General features: G+C 41.9%; 1 protein-coding gene across 4 annotated transcripts in view; it reads right to left on the reverse strand.

Annotated features, from left to right (window-relative positions):
• The window catches only part of CDC42BPB (CDC42 binding protein kinase beta), a 133,110-nt gene that overhangs the window by 55,853 nt on the left and 56,121 nt on the right, over positions 1-21,136 (reverse strand). For all 4 annotated transcript variants that reach the window (XR_006886306.1, XM_046647315.1, XM_046647314.1 and 1 more), the window contains exons 4-5: positions 19,945-20,040; positions 7,891-8,039 (exon numbers count right to left, since the gene is read on the reverse strand). Coding sequence is in view for 3 of the 4 variants with exons in the window: in XM_046647315.1 (XP_046503271.1) it covers positions 7,891-8,039; positions 19,945-20,040 (245 nt within the window). In the remaining variant the exon portion in view is untranslated. The remainder of the gene's footprint in view (positions 1-7,890; positions 8,040-19,944; positions 20,041-21,136) is intronic.

The raw sequence follows: 21,136 nt of genomic DNA on the forward strand, positions 1-21,136 counted from the left end.
CCACACTGAAATTAACCACTAGGCCACCAGGGTTGGCCCTGCATTGTTTTTTTATACATAATGCTATTCCACACTTAATAGACTACAGTATAGTATAAACATAACTTTTATATACACTGGGAAACCAAAATATTCGTGTGACTTGCTTTATTGCGATAATCACTTTATTGCAATAGTCTGGAACTTAACCTGCAATATCTTCAAGGTAAGCCTGTAATCTGCCCAGTTATACAGGAGCAAGTGGAGAACAGGAAGGTAAACTCGAGTCTGTCTCACTAAACCCATGGCCTTACCTACTGTTCTGTGTACTTGCAAGCACTTGGTAGGGAGTGGGGCCAGCAGGGGTGGACTTTAAAGTGCTAGCCTTCCTTCCTGGCAGAGTAAGCTTATATGACTAGACAGCACATAAGGGAGTATAAACTTTAAAAGCAAAAAAAGACGTTTACCAAGGAGTACAAGTATGTTCCCAGCAGCACGACTCATAATAGCCAAAAAGTGGAATCCATCTAATGTCCACTTGCAAAAGAATGGATAAATAAATTTGACTCTCCTTATATGATAGAACACCATACCTCAATGAAAACAAACGGGAGTACCAACTACTCCCAAAAATAGGGATGAGTCTCATAAAATGTGAGCAAAAGATGACAATTCTTACCCAAAAAAAGATGCACAAAGCAAAAGACAACTCTAGCACAGCACTCTAAACTGAAATAAATATCCTTAAATAAGCACTCCGGAATATGAAAGAGAAAACAAAACAATCCCTCAATGAGTCAGAAAAACAAAAACTAAGAACAGAACAAGACAAAAAAAGGGAGAAATGAAAAGAGAGTTGATTTAACTCAGGGAAGAAATAGAAGAAAGAGAAAGAATCTTATCAGAAGATAAGACATAATTTAGAAGACTAAATTATAAGATGCCCAAAGGAGAAGAAATTCAAATAAAAATCTACCGAAAGGCATTTAAGAAAGGGAGGAAAAGTTCTAGAAGAATAAAAATGAGACAAAGAAAGAAATAAAAAGGGTCAGAGGGAAAGTAGTTGGAGACCGAAATGGAAGATGGGCAAAGAAGGCCCAACATATACATAATTGGAGGCCCTGAAGAAATCAAAACAATAAAACATGACTAATATCTGAAACTATAATCCAAGAGAAGTTTCCAGATATAAAAAAAGACCTGAATCTACAGACTGAGGGGCCCATCAAATTAAGTTAAAAAAGAAGTTTCAGTGTTTTCTTTTTGGAGCCAGACAAGTTGATATTGAAATTCATATGGAACAGATAAGAATAGCTGGAAAAATACTGAAGAGAAAGAGGTATGATGAGGGGACTAGCCCTACATGATTCAAGCCTCCACAATTAAAGCAGTATGATCCTAATGAATGGAGAGACAGAAAGACAACAGAATAGATAGAGGAGAACGTCCAGAAACAGACCAAATACATAAAGAAATTAAGTATATGACAAAGATGTTATCTCCAACCAATGGGACAAAGATACATTTAAGTAAGTAAGTTGGTGTTGGGACAACTGGAGAGCCTTTTAAAGATAAATTGTAAAGATAAAGAGATCCACTGCCTGTACTTTATATAAGAATAAACTCCAAATGGATCAGAGATCCATATGTAAAAAATGAAACCACATGAATGAAAAATTAAACTATTAGAAGAAAACATGGGTTCTCTTTTTCTCTGCAGGTAAAAAAAAAATATATATATATATACATATATACACATATATATTTATTTCTATCTATGACTCAAAATCCAGATGTACTAAAAGAAAAGACCAATAAATTTTATACATAAAATTAAAACCTGACTGGCAAAAAATCACAGTAAGTAAAAAAAAAAAAAAATGGCAATCTAGAAAAAATATTTGCAATATATGTTACAAGGGCAAATATTTAAAAATTGAAGGAAAAAAGTCAAAAAATCTATAGAGAAATGGGCAAATGACACGAAATAAAACAATTCACACAGACACACACATGAAGATATAAAAATGATGTTCAATTTCACAAGAATGGCAAAAAAGAAAACTACAACTATGTACCATCTCTAACCCAACAGATGACAAAAATTCAGAGGTTTAAAAATACACTCTGTTGGGGGCTGGCCCCACAGCCGAGTGGTTAGAGCTCTGCGTGTTCTGCTTTGGTGGTCCTGGGTTCGGGGGTTCGGATTCAGGGCGCGGACCTACTCCACTCATCAGCCATGTTGTGGAGGCATCCCGTATACTTTTGTACTTCCTAGAGGAAGACCGGCACAGACGTTAGCTCAGGGCTAATCTTTCTCAAGCAAAAAAAGGAAGCTTGGCAACAGATGTTAGCTCAGGGCGAATGTCCCTCACCAAACAAAACAAAACACTATGTTGGTAAGGCTGCAGGCAACAGGGGACCCTCATACACTGCTGGCGGAATACGACAAGACGTAATCCCTATGGAGGGAAACCAACGGCATCTAATAAAACTAACATGTATTTAATAATATGCTATGCTAATATGCATTTTATTTTTCTGTTGATCCAGTGATCCGACTTCTGGGAATTTACCCTAAAGATACACCAACAATAAAAAATACATACGCACAAGGTTATTCATTACTGCATTATTTATAATTGTGAATTACTAGAAGCTACCTAAATGCCTAGCCACAGGAGAACGACTGAGTAAACTATGGTACCTATGTATACGGAGTACCGTGCAAATGTAAAAAAAGATGGAATGACTTCTGGAATATATTCTTCAGTGAAAAAAACAAAATGCAAAAGTGCATATTTAGTAAGCTATCTTTTGCTTAAGAAAAGGAGCAATAAGAAAACATATGTGCTTATCTTTCATACCCACATGAATGACAAAGAAGACAGGACCTGGTTACTTATAAGGGGTGAGGATGAGGTAGATGGGATAAGGTGGGGAGTGTCATTTCTCTGAATACAACTTTGTACAGTTTTGGTTTTATTGAAACATGCTAATGTTCTACATACTCAAAAAATGAAATTAAACCAACAAAGATGGGAAGGGGAGCCTAAAACGGGAAACTAACTGAAACCAATGAACCCAACCATATCTCCAATGAATAACATAACAGCACTGAAGAGGGGAAACTCTTTTCAGTAGGTTTGTTTTCACTAGTAGTATGGGCAAAGCAATTCTGAAGCTATTTCAGATAAATGAGAGGATTGGGCAAATGAGTCAATGTGCTCATGCTGCTTGAAGCCACAGGTGTCACTGCAGAGGGGAGACAAAAATATGGAATGGGAGAAGCCAGAAAGTTAACTCATGATCCCCAAATTATGTATAAGTATATGTGTATGTACATATATAAATATGTGTACATACATATATTTCACTAACTCTATCCACTGAAGGGGCCTAGAAGCATACACGCCTGTGGTAATGAGCACATCTAGCCCCTACATCTTGGTCTTTAGAACCACTCCCCACTAAAGGGACCAAGGTTCCTCAGAGAAATGTGAGTGGCAGTAGAGGGGGTACAAGATGAGCCAGAAACTAAGGCAGTTCCTAAAAACTGATGAGGGCATGTCACAAATATGGGAATCAGCTAGAAGGGGGTTCCACTGGCCAAATATGGGACAATTTGGGCACAAAAATAATTAAGACAGTGATAAATTATAAACCATTGGGAGAAAAAATGATCCATGTATCCATACAGATAATAAACAGGCTACAGGAGAGAAAGGAGGTGCTTCAATGTGGAATGGGTGCTGGAATTCAGAAATCATCATTTTGCAATCATCATAGTAAAGACTGGCCCAGGCAAATATTGCCAATGGATACTAAACCTAGGGAGGAAATTTTGAAGATGAAGGAGATATCTGTATGATCTTAAAGTGTCTCTCTGAGGATTACTTTTAGATATGAAGGGAAAAAAGTACTAACTATACAGTAGAAAAAGTACTAAGTATGCAGTGGAAAAATCACTACTTCATACTACTTGACTCTGAGAAGACAACTGGGGGCAGGGGTCTTCAGAAAGGCTGTCCCTCTTCGTTTTTTGCCTTACAGGGGTGTTCAATTGCTAACCATTTGAATGCACTACTTCTGTTTATTTTTGTTTAATGGCATCGGGGTTATTTGGTCAGTGTGATTCTATATTTAAAATAAAATACCACCAGTAAATGTCATTTAAAAAAAAAAAGTGGATTGGCTATTTGTATGCTGGGTGGTTACAAAGAAAGGCCCTGTCAGAGAACATGACCGGAGGCTCTGCAGGCTCAGAGCAAAGACTGATCCAGGGCTCCCACCAGCACTGCTTCTTAGCCGGGCAGGTGGTCCCCACAGCACCAACTGAGACAGCAGTCAAGCCAAGAGGTGATGGTCCCCATGGGCCACCACTGTGCTTGGGAGTAGCCCAGCCCATTCTCCCTCCAAAACCCAGTGGTGGCAGTGTTTTCAGCAGTCAGGCACATGGCTGAGAAGTCACCCTGAAAGTGCCTTTTCTCTCAGTTGTTGTGACCCTGGTTAAAAATAGTGGTATTGGGGAGTGAGGGGTGGGGCAGGGTTTAGAGCCATGGACAGACTGCAGCCTTTGCCTTCCTTTCCTGTTCTTTCCCTGATGCATTGAAAGCACAGGTCCATCCTGTCTATCACTGTTCCATTTCTGAGTGATACATGGCACCAACTTCCAACCATGCCCCTTGTGGAGCTTCCTGCTGCAAACCCAACAGAAGGTCTGATTCCCAGAGAGGTCACTGAGGATGGGCTTCAGCTGCAGATCCCAGATCCACTACCTGGGAGGCAGCTCCACAGCCACTCTGACCACCTCATCTCTCCCCAGTTCTCTCTCTTGGAGTTCCTCTACTTTACCTTCCACCTCTTTTATTAAGCTTTCTGTTTTTTCTAGTTTTTCTTTTCCAAGACCTCTTTTGTTCTCTGAATATTCCATCTTTTAAAATTGTACCTGCTCCTATTTCATTCATAAGATGCACTCTGTTCTCTCTGGGGATGCCATGTTCTCCATCTGCAACTCTTTGTGCATCTGTTACTCTTGGTCTCTGCCTCTGCTGGTATCTGAGGCTCATCTCTCAGCAAGGGGCTGCACCCACCTGCATGGCATGCTCGCTGGTCCTAGCTTCCCACTGCTCGCTGCACTAGTGAGCTTCTGAGGGGTCCCGCTGCCAAAGCGAGGTAGCAGCTGTTCTGCGTGCAGAAGCCCAGCCAGCGGGGTGGTGGGCACTGCCCCAAGTTGCCACGGCCCACATCCAACCACAGAAAAGAGGCCCAAAGCTAGGGCCTAGGGTCTGAACCATGCTTGTTTTAAATCCATCAGTGTACCACTCTCATGCCAACAAATCTCACTTATTTCTGGCCCCACCAAATGTGGTTTAAACTTACTCACAATGTACCTACCTCAGACTAGGTTAGCACTGGCTTCCTATAAAACCTGAGTTTGTGAATCTTCTAGCAAAAATGCAAAGCTTGCTGATTTTAGACTGGGTCATTCGAGCTGAGTTGAGTTTGGGGGGCAGAAGTGGTTGAATTACATATTTAATGTCACCTACTACCCCAAAGTTCAAATGACAGAGCAAAGCCTCTACATGGCCAACTAAGAAAACGAGGAGAAAGCTTTCTAATTAGGGGAAAATGGGAAAGACTAAACTACTAAAAAGGTGGTCAAATTAATGTCACTGGAGATCTGTGACAAATACAAAGACATTTATTTCTCTGTTGTGAAGTCTGTCAAGAAGACAAAGTACAAAATCTAATGTTAAAGACAACTACAATAAATGTTATAAAGCAGGCAAAACTACATTAAAGAATACATAGGGAAAAAAAGAAAATGCACTGTCCCAAATCTCATCACCTCAAAAGAAGCAACTGTTATTTGGGGGCAGCTCCCTTGACTCACTGTGACACAGGGGACCTCCGGCACAGTGCCCTGGGCAGGAGCATGTGGCCTGAGGCAAGTTGTTTAACCTCTTTGGCCTCAGTTTCCTCCCTGAGGAACGAGATAACACTCATGGCAAGTCTTGAAGAGCTGTCACTTTAACACTGAGTGCCACCACCACCCTCGGAGATGGAACTGCATTTGCTTAGGAAAACCTCCTGACAGGCTGCAGAGGCTCAGCCCCAAGTGGGTCTGCAACCGACCACAATGCCAGGGGAGCACTGGCCGGAACCTCTCAACAGCAACAATGAATGTCTGTGAACACCTTCACAGTCCTAAGAGGAAAGTGATTTCCAATTTAAAATTCCATACTGGATAAACGATCAGTCATGTATGTGGAAGGAATTAAGACCCTGATCTCAAAAAAATTCTCTCACATGCTTCCTTTTCCAGAAACTATTGGAGGATATGTGCTACCAAATCAAAAGAACAAACCAAGAAAGAAGACTCAGAAAACAAGGGATCCGATCCCAGGGACACAGGAAGGGAATCTCTCCACTTGAAGAGAACTCTTAGAAGGAGAAGAGTGCAGGTGAGTCTAGAGAACAAGCAAAGCAGAAAGGAATGGCAAAGCTGGAAGAGACAGCTCCAAGAAAATAGCAGACTGAAGCAACCTGGTGTGTCTGAATGCACAGATGGATGGAATCAATGGCCAACACCATTTCACCAATGTAGACTTGCCATATCTTCTGGAAGCTTGTCTTTATAATTTAGTCACAATATTTGGGGATAATTAGTCATAGCTATATAGAAAAGTAAGCTAATGAAAAAACAAGGCAATCATTAACTTCAGAGGAAACAAAAATTCACATAAGAAGTATAAGTATCGTATACTATCAGGCTCATATGTAACATTTACATGGTCATTATATTATAAACACCAAACACTGATTTAGCCAAAAATTATTTTACTAATTCAGACGAGGTAGGCCAGGGAAGTTTGGGAGCGTGTGGGAGAGACAGAGAGATGAACTATGTAAAAGAGTTAAATCTTCAGTTTAATAGATGTGATCTAACTCCTCCTCCTCCGCAAAAAAGGGAAGAGTGATATAAAACCGTTATTTAGAAATACGAAGGCAAGTACTAGAAGAAACAGCTGAAAAAGCTAACAAGAGTTACCTATGGCAAGTAGAATCAGGGCGGGGCAGGGCTGGAGACTTGTGTTTTGTTACAAGCCTTACAAAACTATTAACTTTTTAAAACTATTGCCATGAAATTACTAGGAAAAAAATAAAACCAGTAAAACAGACAGATAACCCCTCAGGACTGAATTGTTGTCTTAAATAGCAGAGGGAGAATGGATACAAAGGTGACGCCTCGGCGAGGCACGAAGGCCATTACTGTCGCAGCAAAGAGGGCAGGCACCGCAGAAGGGACCAGGAGAGCAGCAAGGCCTGCCTCACACTTCTACCCACCCTGATCCTCTGCTCTGACACCTCACCCTGCCTGACCCTCTGCAAGAGGCAGTTACACACTCATGCAGTTCAATCCTTTACATGCTGCTGTGAAGTGAGCCCCAAATCCTCTGCCCACCTTCCTTCTGTGAGTATTTGTGGGGTGAATGAAGTCACGGGGCCCATGGGTTCAGTGTGGAACAGAGAGAAGGTGAAGCTGAGAAAGCAGAGACACAGAGGGATGGGGACCCCATGCAGGCTCTGGGGGGCAGGTAGGCATCTTGGGGACCAGATATGGCAGGGAGAGGGTGAGCCAATGTTAGGTAAATCTCCAAGACAAGGTGGCTTCAGCTGACAGGAGTTAGCACCACAATAGTCCCAATAAAGCTGTCTTTCCTGGGTGCCAGGCACTGGGGTTTAAAGGCAGTAACCTGGGTGAGTCATTCTGTGCTGTGAGAACTCGCTCGCTGTGTGACTTCTCAGGATAGCCCGGAAGCTGGGGTCTGTGACCCTGGGAACTCAGGAAGGAATATTTTGACACATTAAATGTGCTTTTCATAAAATATATAAGAAAGTGATTACCTGTGCACATAATGAAGTTGATGGATGGAATCAATGGCCAACACCATTTCACCAATGTAGAATCTTGCCATATCTTCTGGAAGCTTGTCTTCAAATTTACTGAGCAGGGTCAGTAGATCACCACCCACATAGTAATCCATGACTAAGTACTACAAATTGGGAAGAGAAGGGGAGAAAATACAGTATTTAGTTACCACTAAACCTGACAAGTAAAGGCGAAACATTCCATTGCAGAAGTCCTGTGACTCTTCAGGTCTGGATCAATGGCTTCCTACTTGCTCCTCTAATCTAAGATTTCCCCTCTCAGAACACATACCCTAATGTATCAAAATACTGCCATAATTTTAAGTTATGCATTTGGCAGAGAACAGACTTCAATAAATAATACATTTAATCAATGGAAAAAAATGATTGAAGGGTTTGATGTTGGAGAAGGCAATTCTAAAAGCTAGTGACCCAAAGTAAAAGCATAAATAATAATCCATCAAGTTCTATAGGGTTGAAAAATAATTCTCCAGGGGTGATGTCAGCATCATGGCAGAGTTGACTTCTTCCCTTTGTTTTTCCCGTCTAAGTTACAACCAAACAGACATTCATTAACCAGCAGAGGATTCCCTGCACAGCACAACAGGACGTCTGGGAGATTCACACAGCCATGCATCCGAAGATGGGTGGACTGGATCCCCAAGAGACAGTGGAACTAGATGAGCACAGTCCTACCTCTACCCCTCTCTGGTGGCAGCGATCTAAGTCACAGGACTTTATACAGTGGCTAGTGAGACTGTTAGAGGAGGTGGGGCCCACCCAAACATTTTTGCAGTTGTAGCCCGACCCACAGGAGTGCCCACTGTGCTGCAGCAGGCCCACCCATGGGAACACTCCCCACCAAGTAGCACAGCTCAGCCCCCACAAAGGAGCCCCCACCAAGCACAGCAGCTCAGCCAAGCAGCCCATGAGCACAGAGCTGGCCCATGCACAAAAGAAAGCGCGCCCCCTCCCCTCCTGCCTAGTGCACCAGCTTGGCTGGTCCCTTGCTGAGCATAGTGGTCCACCACCAGAGCGACTTGCTGACAGGGCACAGAGGCCCAGCCTGCATGTGTGTGTGTGACTGGCCAATTGGCTGTGGCCAGCATGCAATTGCAGAGAAACCCTACCAGCACAACTTTCAGCAGATGGGGCGGGATCAGAAAACACAGCTCCTGTCACGAGCCCCATGGTGGTAGGAGGAATCGTGTGATCTGACCCTACCACAAATGCACCAGCAAAGGATCCCTTCATCAAACACCATGAAGAACTACATTAACACTTCAGAGCAGAAAGAAAACGACATATCTCCAGAAACCAATCCTGAACTCACATCAATGTACAATTTAAATGTCAGAGAATTCAAAATAGTTATCATAAAGAAACTCAATGAGTAGGAAGAAAACTCAGAAAGATAGTTCAACGAGCTCAGGAATAAAATTAATGAGCAGAAGGAATACTTCACCAAAGAGACCAAAACTCTAAAAAAAGAAAAAAAGCCAAACAAATTCTGGATATGAAGAACACAATTAATGAGATAAAAAATAACCTAAAATCAATGAAAAACAGAGCTGATGTTATGGAGGACAGAATTAGGGATTTAGAGGATAGAAAGATAGAAATGCTTCAGGTGGAGGAGAGAGAACTGATTTTAAGAAAAAGAAGAGGGGGCTGGCCCCATGGCCGAGTGGTTAAGTTCGCACGCTCTGCTTTGGTGGCCCACAGTTTCACCGGTTCGAATCCTGGGTGCGGGAATGGCACCGCTCATCAGGCCATGCCGAGGCGGCATCCCATGTATCACTAGAAGGACCCACAACTAAAATATATACAACTATGTACTGGGGGTCTTTGGGAGAAAAAGGAAAAATAAAATCTTTAAAAAAAAAAAAAGAAGAAGAAATTCTTCAAGAAATATCCAACTCAATTAGGAAAAGCAACGTAAGGATTATAGATATTTCAGAGGGAGAAGAGTGGGAAAATGGAGCAGAGAGTTTGTTCAAAGAGATAATAGCTGAGAACTTCCCAAACCTGGGAAAGCAACTAGACTTACAAGTACATGAAGCCAATAGAACTCCTAAGTACATCAATGCAAAAAGACCTTCTCCAAGGCATATAATAGTAAAACCAGCAAAAGTCAATAACAGAAAAAATATTAAGGGCAGCGAGGCAGAAGAAAATAAGCTACAAAGGAACCCCTATCAGGCTTTCAGCGGATTTCTCAGCAGAAACTTTACAGGCTAGGAGAGAGTGGAATGATATAGTCAAAATACTGAAAGACAAAATTTTCAGCCAAGAATACTCTATCCAGTGAAACTATCCCTCAGATACAATGGAGAAATGAAAGTCTTCCCAGATAAATAAAGCTGAGGGAGTTCATCACCACTAGGCCAGCCTTACAAGAAACATTGACAGGGGCCCCGCCATCTGAAACTAAAAAGCAAAGGTTTACAAAATCTTGAGCAAGGAGATAAATAGACACACAGAATCAGAAAATTGCAGCTCTGTATCAGAATAGGTCAGTAAACACTTAATTATAACATAAAAGACAAAGGGTAGGAAAGCATCAAAAATAACTATAAACACTTCAATTTAGTCATAAATTCACAACACAGAAAACAACAATTTGTCACAGCAAAAACTCAGAAGGGGAAGAGGAAAGAGATGGAGCCTGCTTAGGCTAATAGAGATAAGGGCCTATCAGAAAATGGACTATCTCATCTATGAGATAGTTTATAGAAACCTCATGGCAACTACTAAAAAAAAAAAAAATCAGAGCAGGGCCACAAATTATAAATAAAGAGGAAACTGAGAAAACTATCACAGAAAATCACCAAACTGAAATGGCAATCAGAAATAAAGGGAAAAGAAACAATGGAAATATAGAACTGGCAAATAAGAGATAAAATGGCAGTACTAAGCCCTCATATATCAATAATCACTGTAAAGGTAAATGGATTGAATTCTCCAATCAAAAGATACAGAGTGGCTAGATGGATTAGAAAACAAGGCCCAACAATATGCTGCCACCAGGAAACATATCTCAGCTCTAAAGACAAACAGGCTCAGAGTGAAGATATGGAAGATGCTACTCCAAGCAAATGGCAAGCAAAAGACAGCAGGTGTTGCCCTACTTATCTCAAAGTAGACTTTAAGATAAAAAAGACAAGAGACAAAGAGGGGCAGTATATCATGATAAAAGGGACATTCCACCAAGAGGACATAACACTTATGAATATATGTGCACCCAACACAGGAGCACCAAAGTACAGAAAGCAACTATTAACATACCTAAATGGAGAAAGCGACTGCAACACAATAAACGTAGGGGAGCTCAACACCCCACTTACATCAACAGATAGATCATCCAGATGGAAAGACGACAAGGAAAGAGTGGCTTTAAATTAAACACTAGACCAGATGGACTTAGATACATATAGAACATTTCATCCCAAAACAGCAGAATACATACTGTTTTCAAGTGCACATGGAACATTCTCAAAGATAGACCATATGCTGGGAAACAAGGCAAGTCTCAATAAATTTAAGAAGACTGAAGTCATATCAAGCATCTTTTCTGATCACAATGCTATGAAACTAGAAATCAACTACAAGAAGCAGGCTAGGAAGGACATAAATATGTGGAGACCAAAGAACATGTTACTGAATCACTATTGGATCAACGAAGAAATCAAAGGGGAAATAAAAAAATACCTGGAGACAAACGAAAATGAAAACAACATACCAACTCTTATGTGATGCAGCAAAAGCAGTTCTAAGAGGGAAACTTACAGCAATACAGGCCCAGCTCAACAAAGAAGAAAAATCTCACAAAAGCATCTTAAACTACATCTAATAAACCAGAAAAAGAACAATCAAAACCAAAAGTCAGCAGGAGGAGGAAAACAATAAAAATCAGAGCAGAAATAAGTGAAATAGAGGCTAAAAAAAAAAAAAAAAAGGATCAATGAAACTAAGAGCTGGTTCTTTGAGAAGATAAACAAAACTGACAAACCCCTAGCCAGATTCACTAACAAAAAAAGAGAAAAGGCTCAAATAAATAAAATTAGAAATGAAAGAGGAGAAATTACAATGGACACCACATAAATACTAAGGATTATAAGAGAATACTATGAAAAACTATATGCCAACAAATTGAACAACCTAGAAGAAATGGATAAATTCTTAGAGTCATACAACCTTCCAAAATGAAATCAAGAAGAAATAGAGAATCTGAATAGATCAATTACAAGAAAGAGATTGAAACAGTATTCAAAAACATCCCAAAAAACAAAAGTCCAGGACCAGACGGCTTCTCTGGAGCATTCTATCAAACATTCAAAGAAGATTTAATAACTATCCTTCTCAAACTATTCCAAGAAATTGCAGACGATGGAACACTTCCTAACTCATTCTACAAGGCCAACATCACTCTGATACCAAAACCAGACAAGGACAACACAAAGAAGGAAAATTACAGGTCAATGTCACTGATGAACAGACATGTCACTCTGATACCAAAACCAGACAAGGACAACACAAAGAAGGAAAATTACAGGCCAATGTCACTGATGAGCAAAAATCCTCAACAAAATATTGGCAAACAAATACAGCAGTACATTAAAAGGATCATACACAATGATCAAGTGCGATTTATACCAGGGACGCAGGGAGGGTTCAACATCCACAAATCAATCAATGTGATACACATTAACAAAATGAAGAATAAAAATCACATGATCATCTCAACAGATGCAGAGAAAGCATTTGACAAGATCTAACATCCATTTATGATAAAAACTCTCAATAAAATGGGTACAGAAGGAAAATACCTCAATATAATAAAGGCCATATATGACAAACCCACAGCCAGTATGACACTCAACGGGGAAAAACTGAAAGCCATCCCTGTAAGAACAGGAACAAGACAGGGGTGCCTACTCTCGCCACTCTTATTCAACATAATTTGAGGTTTTGCCCAGAGGAATTAGACAAGAAAAAGAAATTAAAGGTATCCAAATTGGAAAGGAAGACGTAAAACTCCTGCTGTGTGCAGACAACATGATTCTATACACAGAAAACCCTAAAGAATCCACCAGAAGGCTATTAGAAATAATCAACAACTATGGCAAAATTGTAAGGTACAAAATCAACTTACAAAAATCAGTTGCATTTCTATACACTAATAGTGAACTAACAGAAAGAGCAGTCAAGAATACAATCCCATTTACAATTGTAACAAAAAGAATAAAATATCTAGGAATAAATTTAACCAAGGAGGTGAAAGACCTATACAGTGAAAACTATGACATTATTGAAAGAAACAGAAGACATAAAGAAATGGAAAGATAATTCCATGCACACGGATCAGAAGAATAAACATAGTTAAAATGTCCATAATACCTAAGGCAATTTACAGATACCTATACTGCAATCCCAATCAGAATCCCAATGACATTTTTCACGGAACTAGAACAAAGAATCCTAAAATTTATATGGAACAACAAAAGACGCTGAACAGCTAAAGCAATCCTGAGAAAAAAGAACAAAGCTGGAGGCATCACAATCTCTGACTTCAAAATATACTACAAAGCTATAGTAATCAAAATGGCATGGTACTGGCACAAAAACAGACACACAGATCAATGGAACAGAACTGAAAGCCCAGAAATAAACCTAAACATCTACGGACAGCTAATCTTTTTTTTTTTTTGAGGAAGATTAGCCTTGAGCTAACATCTGCCGCCAATCCTGCTCTTTTTGCTGAGGAAGACTAGCCCTGAGCTAACATCCGTGTCCATCTTCCCCTACTTTATATGTGGGACGCCTACCACAGCATGCCCTGACAAACGGTGCCATGTCCGCAACCGGGATCTGAACCAGTGAACCTCAGGCCACCGAAGCAGAACGTGCAAACTTAACCGCTACACCACCGGGCTGGACCCAACAGACAGCTAATCTTAAACAAAGGAGCCAAGAAGATACAATGGAGAAAGGAAAGTCTCTTCAATAAATGATGTTGGGAAAACTGGGCAGCCACATGCAAAAGAATGAAAGCAGACCATTATCTTAAACCATACACAAAAATTAACTCAAAATGGATTAAAGACTTCAATTTAAGACCTGAAACCATAAAAGTCTTATAAGAAAATATAGGCAGTACACTCTTTGACATCAGTCTTAGCAGCACCTTTTCAAATACCATGTCTACTCAGGCAAGGGAAAAAAAAGAAAAAATAAATGGGACTACATCAGACTAAAAAGCTTCTGCAAGGCAAAGGAAACCATGAACAAAGTGAAAAAACCCACCAACAGGGAGAAAATACGTGCAAATCATATATCCAACAAGGGGTTAAATTTCCAAAATATATAAAGAATTCATACAACTCAACAATAAAAAGACAAACAATCTGATCAAAAAATGGGCAGAGGATATGAAGAGGCATTTTTCCAAAGAAGATATATAGATGGCCAATAGGCAAATGAAAAGATGTTCAATGTCACTAATTATTAGGGAAATGCAAATCAAAACTACAATGAGGTGTCACCTCACACCCATCAGAATGGCTATAATTAACAAGATGAGAAATAATAAGTGTTGGAGAGGATATGGAGAAAAGGGAACCCTCATTGACTGTTGGTGGGAATGCAAACTGGTGCAGCCACGATGGAAAACAGTTTGGAGATTTTCCAAAAAATTGAAAATAGAAATACCATAGGACCCAGCTATCCTACTTTTGGCTATTTATCCAAAGAACATGAAATCAACAATACAAAGAGATCTATGCACCCCTAGGTTCACTGCAGCATTATTCACAATAGCCAAGATGTGGAAGCAACCCAAGCATCCATCAACTGAAGAATGGATAAAGAAGATGTGGCACACATATACAATAGACTACTACTCAGCCATAAAAAAAAAGACAAACGCGTCCCATTTGCAACATCATTGATGGACCTTGAGGGTATGACGTTAAGTGAAATAAGCCAGATAGAGAAAGACAAACACTGTATGACTTCACTCATATGTGGAAGATAAACACATGGGTAAAGAGAACAGATTAGAGGTTATTAGAGGGAAAGGGGAGGGGGGCGTTGGGAGAAAGGGGTAAAGGGGCACCTATGTAATGGTGACAGATAAAAACTAGACTATTGCTGGTGAGTACGATGCCATCTATACAGAAACTGATATATAATAATGTACACCTGAAATTACACAATGTTATAAATGAACATGACCTCAATAAAATAAAAAAATAAGTAAAAAATAATAATTCTCTAGGCCCTCATGTCACAGGAGGAAGACACTGGACCAGAGAAGGGAGGTAAATTATATAAAATCACATGAAACTAGCAGCTCTTAATAGAAAGACAATATCCTGAAAAAAACAAAAGATAAATACTTATGGGTTCACCCCCAAGGAAGAATCAGAAAATCTATTGCTGAAGTAGAAATGAGAGCAATTAGAGGAAACATGCCCGAGGTGCCGGGTGTTCTACTAATGGAACTGAGCCAGTCCCTTCCCTTAGAGCTCATTGCCACTGGCCGGCGTGTGCCACTGGAGGCTGCACAGCCTCTCTGTGCAGCACTCCGAAGACTGTGACAGAGGAAGCCCAGGGGCTGTGCAGACTCCGATGGGGTCATCTCACTGGTCAGAGACCATCATTGCCAGAATCAGGGTGCAATCAACATCCCCACTCCATGGGCCACCAAGCCTCAGAGGTTGCTGGAGAAGCTGGTGGTCCCTGCCTTGTAAGAATCACCTTCCTTCATGCCAGTTTCCTCTTAAGAGATGGATGCTCTGGTCTAAGCAGTTAACTTTTAACTAACCAACACAGAGAGGAAATACCACTGTCTTGTTTACTTGGCCAGAGAAACAATCATTTAATATTTATTGAGAATCTAATAATAACAGCTACCATTCAGTGAACAACTATTACATCCTGTGCCTTCAGTCTCTATGATTTTCGGTGATTTCTACCCGTTATCTCTGTTAAAGCTCACAACAGCCCTCGTCACAGGTACTATCAGAATCCCATTTACAGGCGGGGAAACAAGAGGCTTGATGACAGGCCCAAAGTCACCCAGTTAGCAAGTGACAGAGAGAGGATTTGAACTGAAGCAATCGGATTCCAGGATCATAACCTTAAAAATGACACTTAGTGTCTTCTAAGAAAGTTAACTGGTCACCATGTGGCTGAGTTTGTCTGAGAAAGGGAGAGGTCCCTGTTCTCATATAGAATTTTTTACCAACAACCCTCTCATCCTGCCTCAGAACTCAGCTTTCAAGTCCCACCTCGATTGACCCTTCCTCTGAGAAGCCTTTCCCAGTCTTCCCGCCTTGGTCTCTTGGCACTGTTGCCTGTCCCTTCCAACAAGCAATGAAGTGTTTTTTTGTTAAAGGTTGGCACCTGAGCTACTATCTGTTGCCAACCTTGTCTTTTTTTTTTCCTTCTTCTTCTTCTCCCCAAAGCCCCCCAGTACACAGTTGTATATTCTAGTTGTAGGTCGTTCTGGCTGTGCTGTGTGGGATGCTGCTTCAGCAAGGCCTGATGAGTGGTGCCATGTCCACAGCCAGGATCTGAACTGATGAAACCCTGGGAAGCCAAAGCACAGAGCGCAAACTTAACCACTCGGCCAGGGAGCCGGCCCCAACAGTAAATTTTAAGGGCAAGAGTCCCGTGTTAATCGTTTTCTCTCTCTTCCACACCGGGCACAACTCCTGTTACACCGAAGACTCTCAATGGACATTCACTGAGTTAGTTTTCTCTCTCATTCCTTCACTTGCTCTCTCAATAACAAACTTGTCCACACCCCTCTAGGTGACAGGTCCCTCTACTATGGAGCAGACATCTGTGAAGGGAGGGAGACCATAAGCAGCATGGAGACGAACACAATTTTAGAGAGCTGTAAGTGCCAGAAAGAAAACTAAACTGTATGGGGTGGTAGAGCATGACCGGGGACTACCATGCATGGACTATGAGGCAGATGGCCGAGGCCTGAACAACAGACAGAAGCCAGCCATGGCATGGGCCAAGGCTTGTGTTTTGAACAAAGGGATGTGTGCAAAGAGGCTAAGAGGAGAATGAGTGTGGCATGGTGGAGAAATGGAAAACAGTGACTATGGCCAAACATGAAGAGTAGGGAGGGGACTAGGCTGGATCCCACAGGCCATGGTTAGAAGCTGCTGGAGGCTCCTGAGCTGGGAAGTTCCAATCCCATTCACATTTAAAAGCTTTCTCTGACTTCCCTGTCAAGAATGGACCAGAGGATGGACAGGGGGCTGGGAAGCCACGATGTGGTCCAAGCCAGAAGGGAGGGTGACAGGCCCTGGGGACGACGTCGAGGGAATGAGGACAGTGGGCGGATACTGTAGAAATCTGGAGGAAGAGACCACAGCACCTGCTGGTAGACGCACGTGGGGTGAGGGGAGATTAGATGCATGAATACCCAAGACTCCGGCCCCTAAAGAAAGCAGTAGGAATGAGTCAAGCACCATATCTAGCTGAGCCTCAATGGCTTCCACGGCTACCTAGAAATCTAAAAACAAAAAACATATTACAGCAGTGCTAAATATGATGTGCTTCTGGAAAACAAGTTTATAGGAAAAGTAAAACACAAAGGCTTCTAAAGCAGACAAGTAGAAACTTACTTTTGGAGTCGGAACTAGACCAATTATTTTCTGTCCCATAATGTAGGATTCTGAGTTAAGTCAATAAGGCAACACCCCTTTTAGTTACTAGTGAAAGAGCTTTAATTTTTATGACATGCGAAGTTTAGATACCTACAATAGAACTTATAACATGAACTGGCCCCGCAGGGGGGCCAGAGGCATCCTCGTTTCCACATTACGAGGAATACCCAACACCAGCCTGCACCCTTGTGCCTCATGAAGTGCTCAAGCTGAGTGCTTTCTACGCCTGCCTCGTTCATCCTCATGACCATGGCATAAGGCGGTAACTGCCACTGTCCCAGAGAGGTAAGGAACTTGCTTAAATGTACCACTCGTGGGTGGCAGAGGTAGTGGCCAGACTTGGTCTGCTGACCCCAAGAGTGGGGCCCACGTTCACATACACAGGAAAGCGGCAGAGCCCTCACCCTCCTTCTCCCCTCAATTTTCATTGTATTTCTAACTGAACTCCAAAAACCCAAGAAGATGGCTTCACAGTATTTCCTAATCAACTGCCTTAACTCAGAATAAACCGGAAATGCTTAATGTTTCAGACAGCAACAGACTGACTTCAGGAAAAATAGCAGAAACAAAAAATGCTGTTTTCCTTCTGTTCAAAACCATATTGCCTAGCCCTCCTTAGAAACTTCGTTTAGTCCTTATCAAAATAGGAAATGAAATGGAGACAGTCCACTCGGAGCAGGGACAATGACGCAGAAGCAAGGGGGTTTATGTGGAGATATCTGGCCCCAGAGCATCAGGACTCTGCTGCCTGCCAGAGGAGGGGCACTGGGCACCACCTCCACCAGACAGGCCCAGGCTGGGGTCCTGGCACAGTCCTTGTATCTGTGCAATAACCTTGGGCAAATGATTTCACCTCCCCCTGCCCCAGATACTCTATTTATAAAATGGTGAAAATCATGAATGCCTAACTCACTGGGTCACTGGGAAGACTGACGAGATAACCCATTGGCCTGTGCTCAATAAACACCAGCTGCGCCTGTCTGTCAAAACAAATACATATTTTAAAAATTCTAAATAAAAAGTGTAACAAACCATTTTAACTAATCCTGAACGTTTGAATCTTAGGGATTTCTTTGATGTTTATAAGAGATTATTTTAAGATGAATAAAAGAAATACAACATTACTCTGCTTGTTGTAAGCAAACGGAGTACATTTCTGAGCATGGACTTATAAGTCTGTTGTTAAAGAAAGAGAACACGGGTTAGGTCCCTGCCCTTAGGCTGTGGTGACCCTTGAAGCCCTTTGCAGCCACTGTTGGGGAAATAGTATTGGCAGAGTGCTGGCTGGAGGAGCGACGCTGGGACTGGCTTCTCCTAGGTCTGGACAGGCCGCTGTCCACCCAGAGCTCCATAGTGTGGACTATTTTAGGGTTAGGCAAACCTGGAAAGTCATTCTCGGAATTAAAAGTCTTAACAAAGCAGTTGTGAATCACTCAGTGCCTGAGCCAGAGGCCTTGGTTTCCCTTTCTCTTCTGAACTGTCTTGTGTCTGTTTTACTGGGCATCCATGCTCAACTCTGCGCACATGGGTGAATCACAAAGCTATTAGTCAACGCTGAAAGCAAGCCCCAGTACAAGTCAGAAGAATAAAGAGATGGCAAGAATGTGCAAACCAGGAGTCATTCAAAAAACTGTGTCAGAAGGCCTCCTAGAGGCCAGTTCACCCACTGGGGAGTGTGTGACCCAGCACAGTGTGACCTGACCCGGCCATGAAGGAAACAGAGGTGGAAACACGCACTCACTGTACAGGGCTGAAACATTTTAAATCTCCACAGCAGTTTCTTCTTCTTAACATAATTCAAGATAGAAAATGTTTTAAACTCCCCAGTTTACTTAGATGTAATAAGCCCAATGAACAAAAAATCAGGTTATCTAGTGATTAGAGAAAAACAAAGCATATAATTTTACACGCCTATTTTATAAAATTCTACCTGATGATTCCTACATTAAAACAAACCCCTTGGGGGCCGGCCTTGTGGCTGAGTGGTTAAGTTTGTGCGCTCCGCTTCGGTGGCCCAGGGTTTCGCTGGTTTGGATCCTGGGCACGGACACAGCACCACTCAACAGGCCATGCTGAGGTGGCGTCCCACATGCCACAACTAGAAGGACCCAGAACTAAAATATACAACTATGTACTGGGAGGATTTGGGAAGAAAAAGCAATTGGGAAAAAAAAAAAAAAAACACCCAAACCTCTTAATTTTATCTAGTCAAATATACATTTAAACAACATCAGTTCCATACTGTCTTATTCATTTTTTAGTGACAGCACAAAGGAATCAAAAAACTTCAGTGAAATGCCATTTGACAGTCTTTAAGGTCTTGGCGACCCAAACATACCAGATAATTTTCATCTTGAAAGGCATAGTGCAACGTGGTGATCCACTGACAGTCGCCGTTCACCAGCACGTCACGTTCTTCTCGGAAACAAGCAGTCTGTAAAGAATTAGGGGGAGAGTTGGTCTGTGTCCATCTGGAAAAGCACCTTGCAGAGCAGAGTCCTGAATATAGGGGGTCCCTGCTGTGACAGAGGCTCTGGAGACAGTGTCATCTGCCTTCCAGGCTGCAGGGAGACCGGCCTCTCTTACTCACCTGAAGTATCATCTCTATACAGGCGGCTCCCACTTGCTCCTCAGTCATCACCTGCACCAACTGAAAGGCTGAGCACTCTATTCTTTCATGCTCCTGTACACACACATGCATGCACACGGGTGCCACGGGCTGCTGAGAACTCACTTTAAGGCGAGCCTTGCACCTACCCCTCCCACACATGCCATTTCTAAGGCCAACACTTGAGATAAAACCCGGCTCACAGGTGGATGTCAGCAACAGCTTCCTAGCTGGGCCCTTTCCACTCAGCATTGCTTGACTTCTCTTTACCATGTCAGCCTCCCCAGGGTAGCCTGCGGCGTGGCCATCCACATGTCTGCCCCTCTGTCACAGACCTACAGTTTAGCAGCCACATGGCTGGCAGGAAAGGGCACACACCTGTGTTATTCACAGCATACTGATGCACATGACCATAATAGGATTCTACTATGAAGACCTATGGCATGTAGCATATGGGTAAAAGGCTACCTTTTAGCTGCTACAGCTTTTTTTTCTAACACACAGGTGGCCTCTGTATTTAAAAGTAACCAGGTATAATTATAATAAAACATCCTCTTTACTGAAGACATAGTAAGACTTGAACTCCTTCTTACAGGCACTACTGATGAAGGAGTTACTATGCAAGGCAGTGAAGCACGTGTCTCACCTGTTCTCTCATTTGAGTCTGACAGTGACCTTTAAAAGTTGCTTTTTCCAGAAGTTTTTCAATTCTAAACCTTTTTTTTAAGTTTTTCTTTCAAAAAGAAACGACTGAGGTAGTTATGTCCCGATTCTACTAATCAGAAGTAGACAAGAGGACTCAGATGGGCCAACAAACAGCTTACAATGTCCAAATGTGCAGAGACAAGTGGTTCTGGAACCACCATGACCTAGTAAAGGGACGGCTATAAGAAAACCCGAGTGCTGTCCTGGGGCCAGGCCA

The sequence above is a fragment of the Equus quagga genome, chromosome 20 (genome assembly GCF_021613505.1).
Source record: "Equus quagga isolate Etosha38 chromosome 20, UCLA_HA_Equagga_1.0, whole genome shotgun sequence".
Taxonomy (NCBI): Eukaryota; Metazoa; Chordata; class Mammalia; order Perissodactyla; family Equidae; genus Equus; species Equus quagga.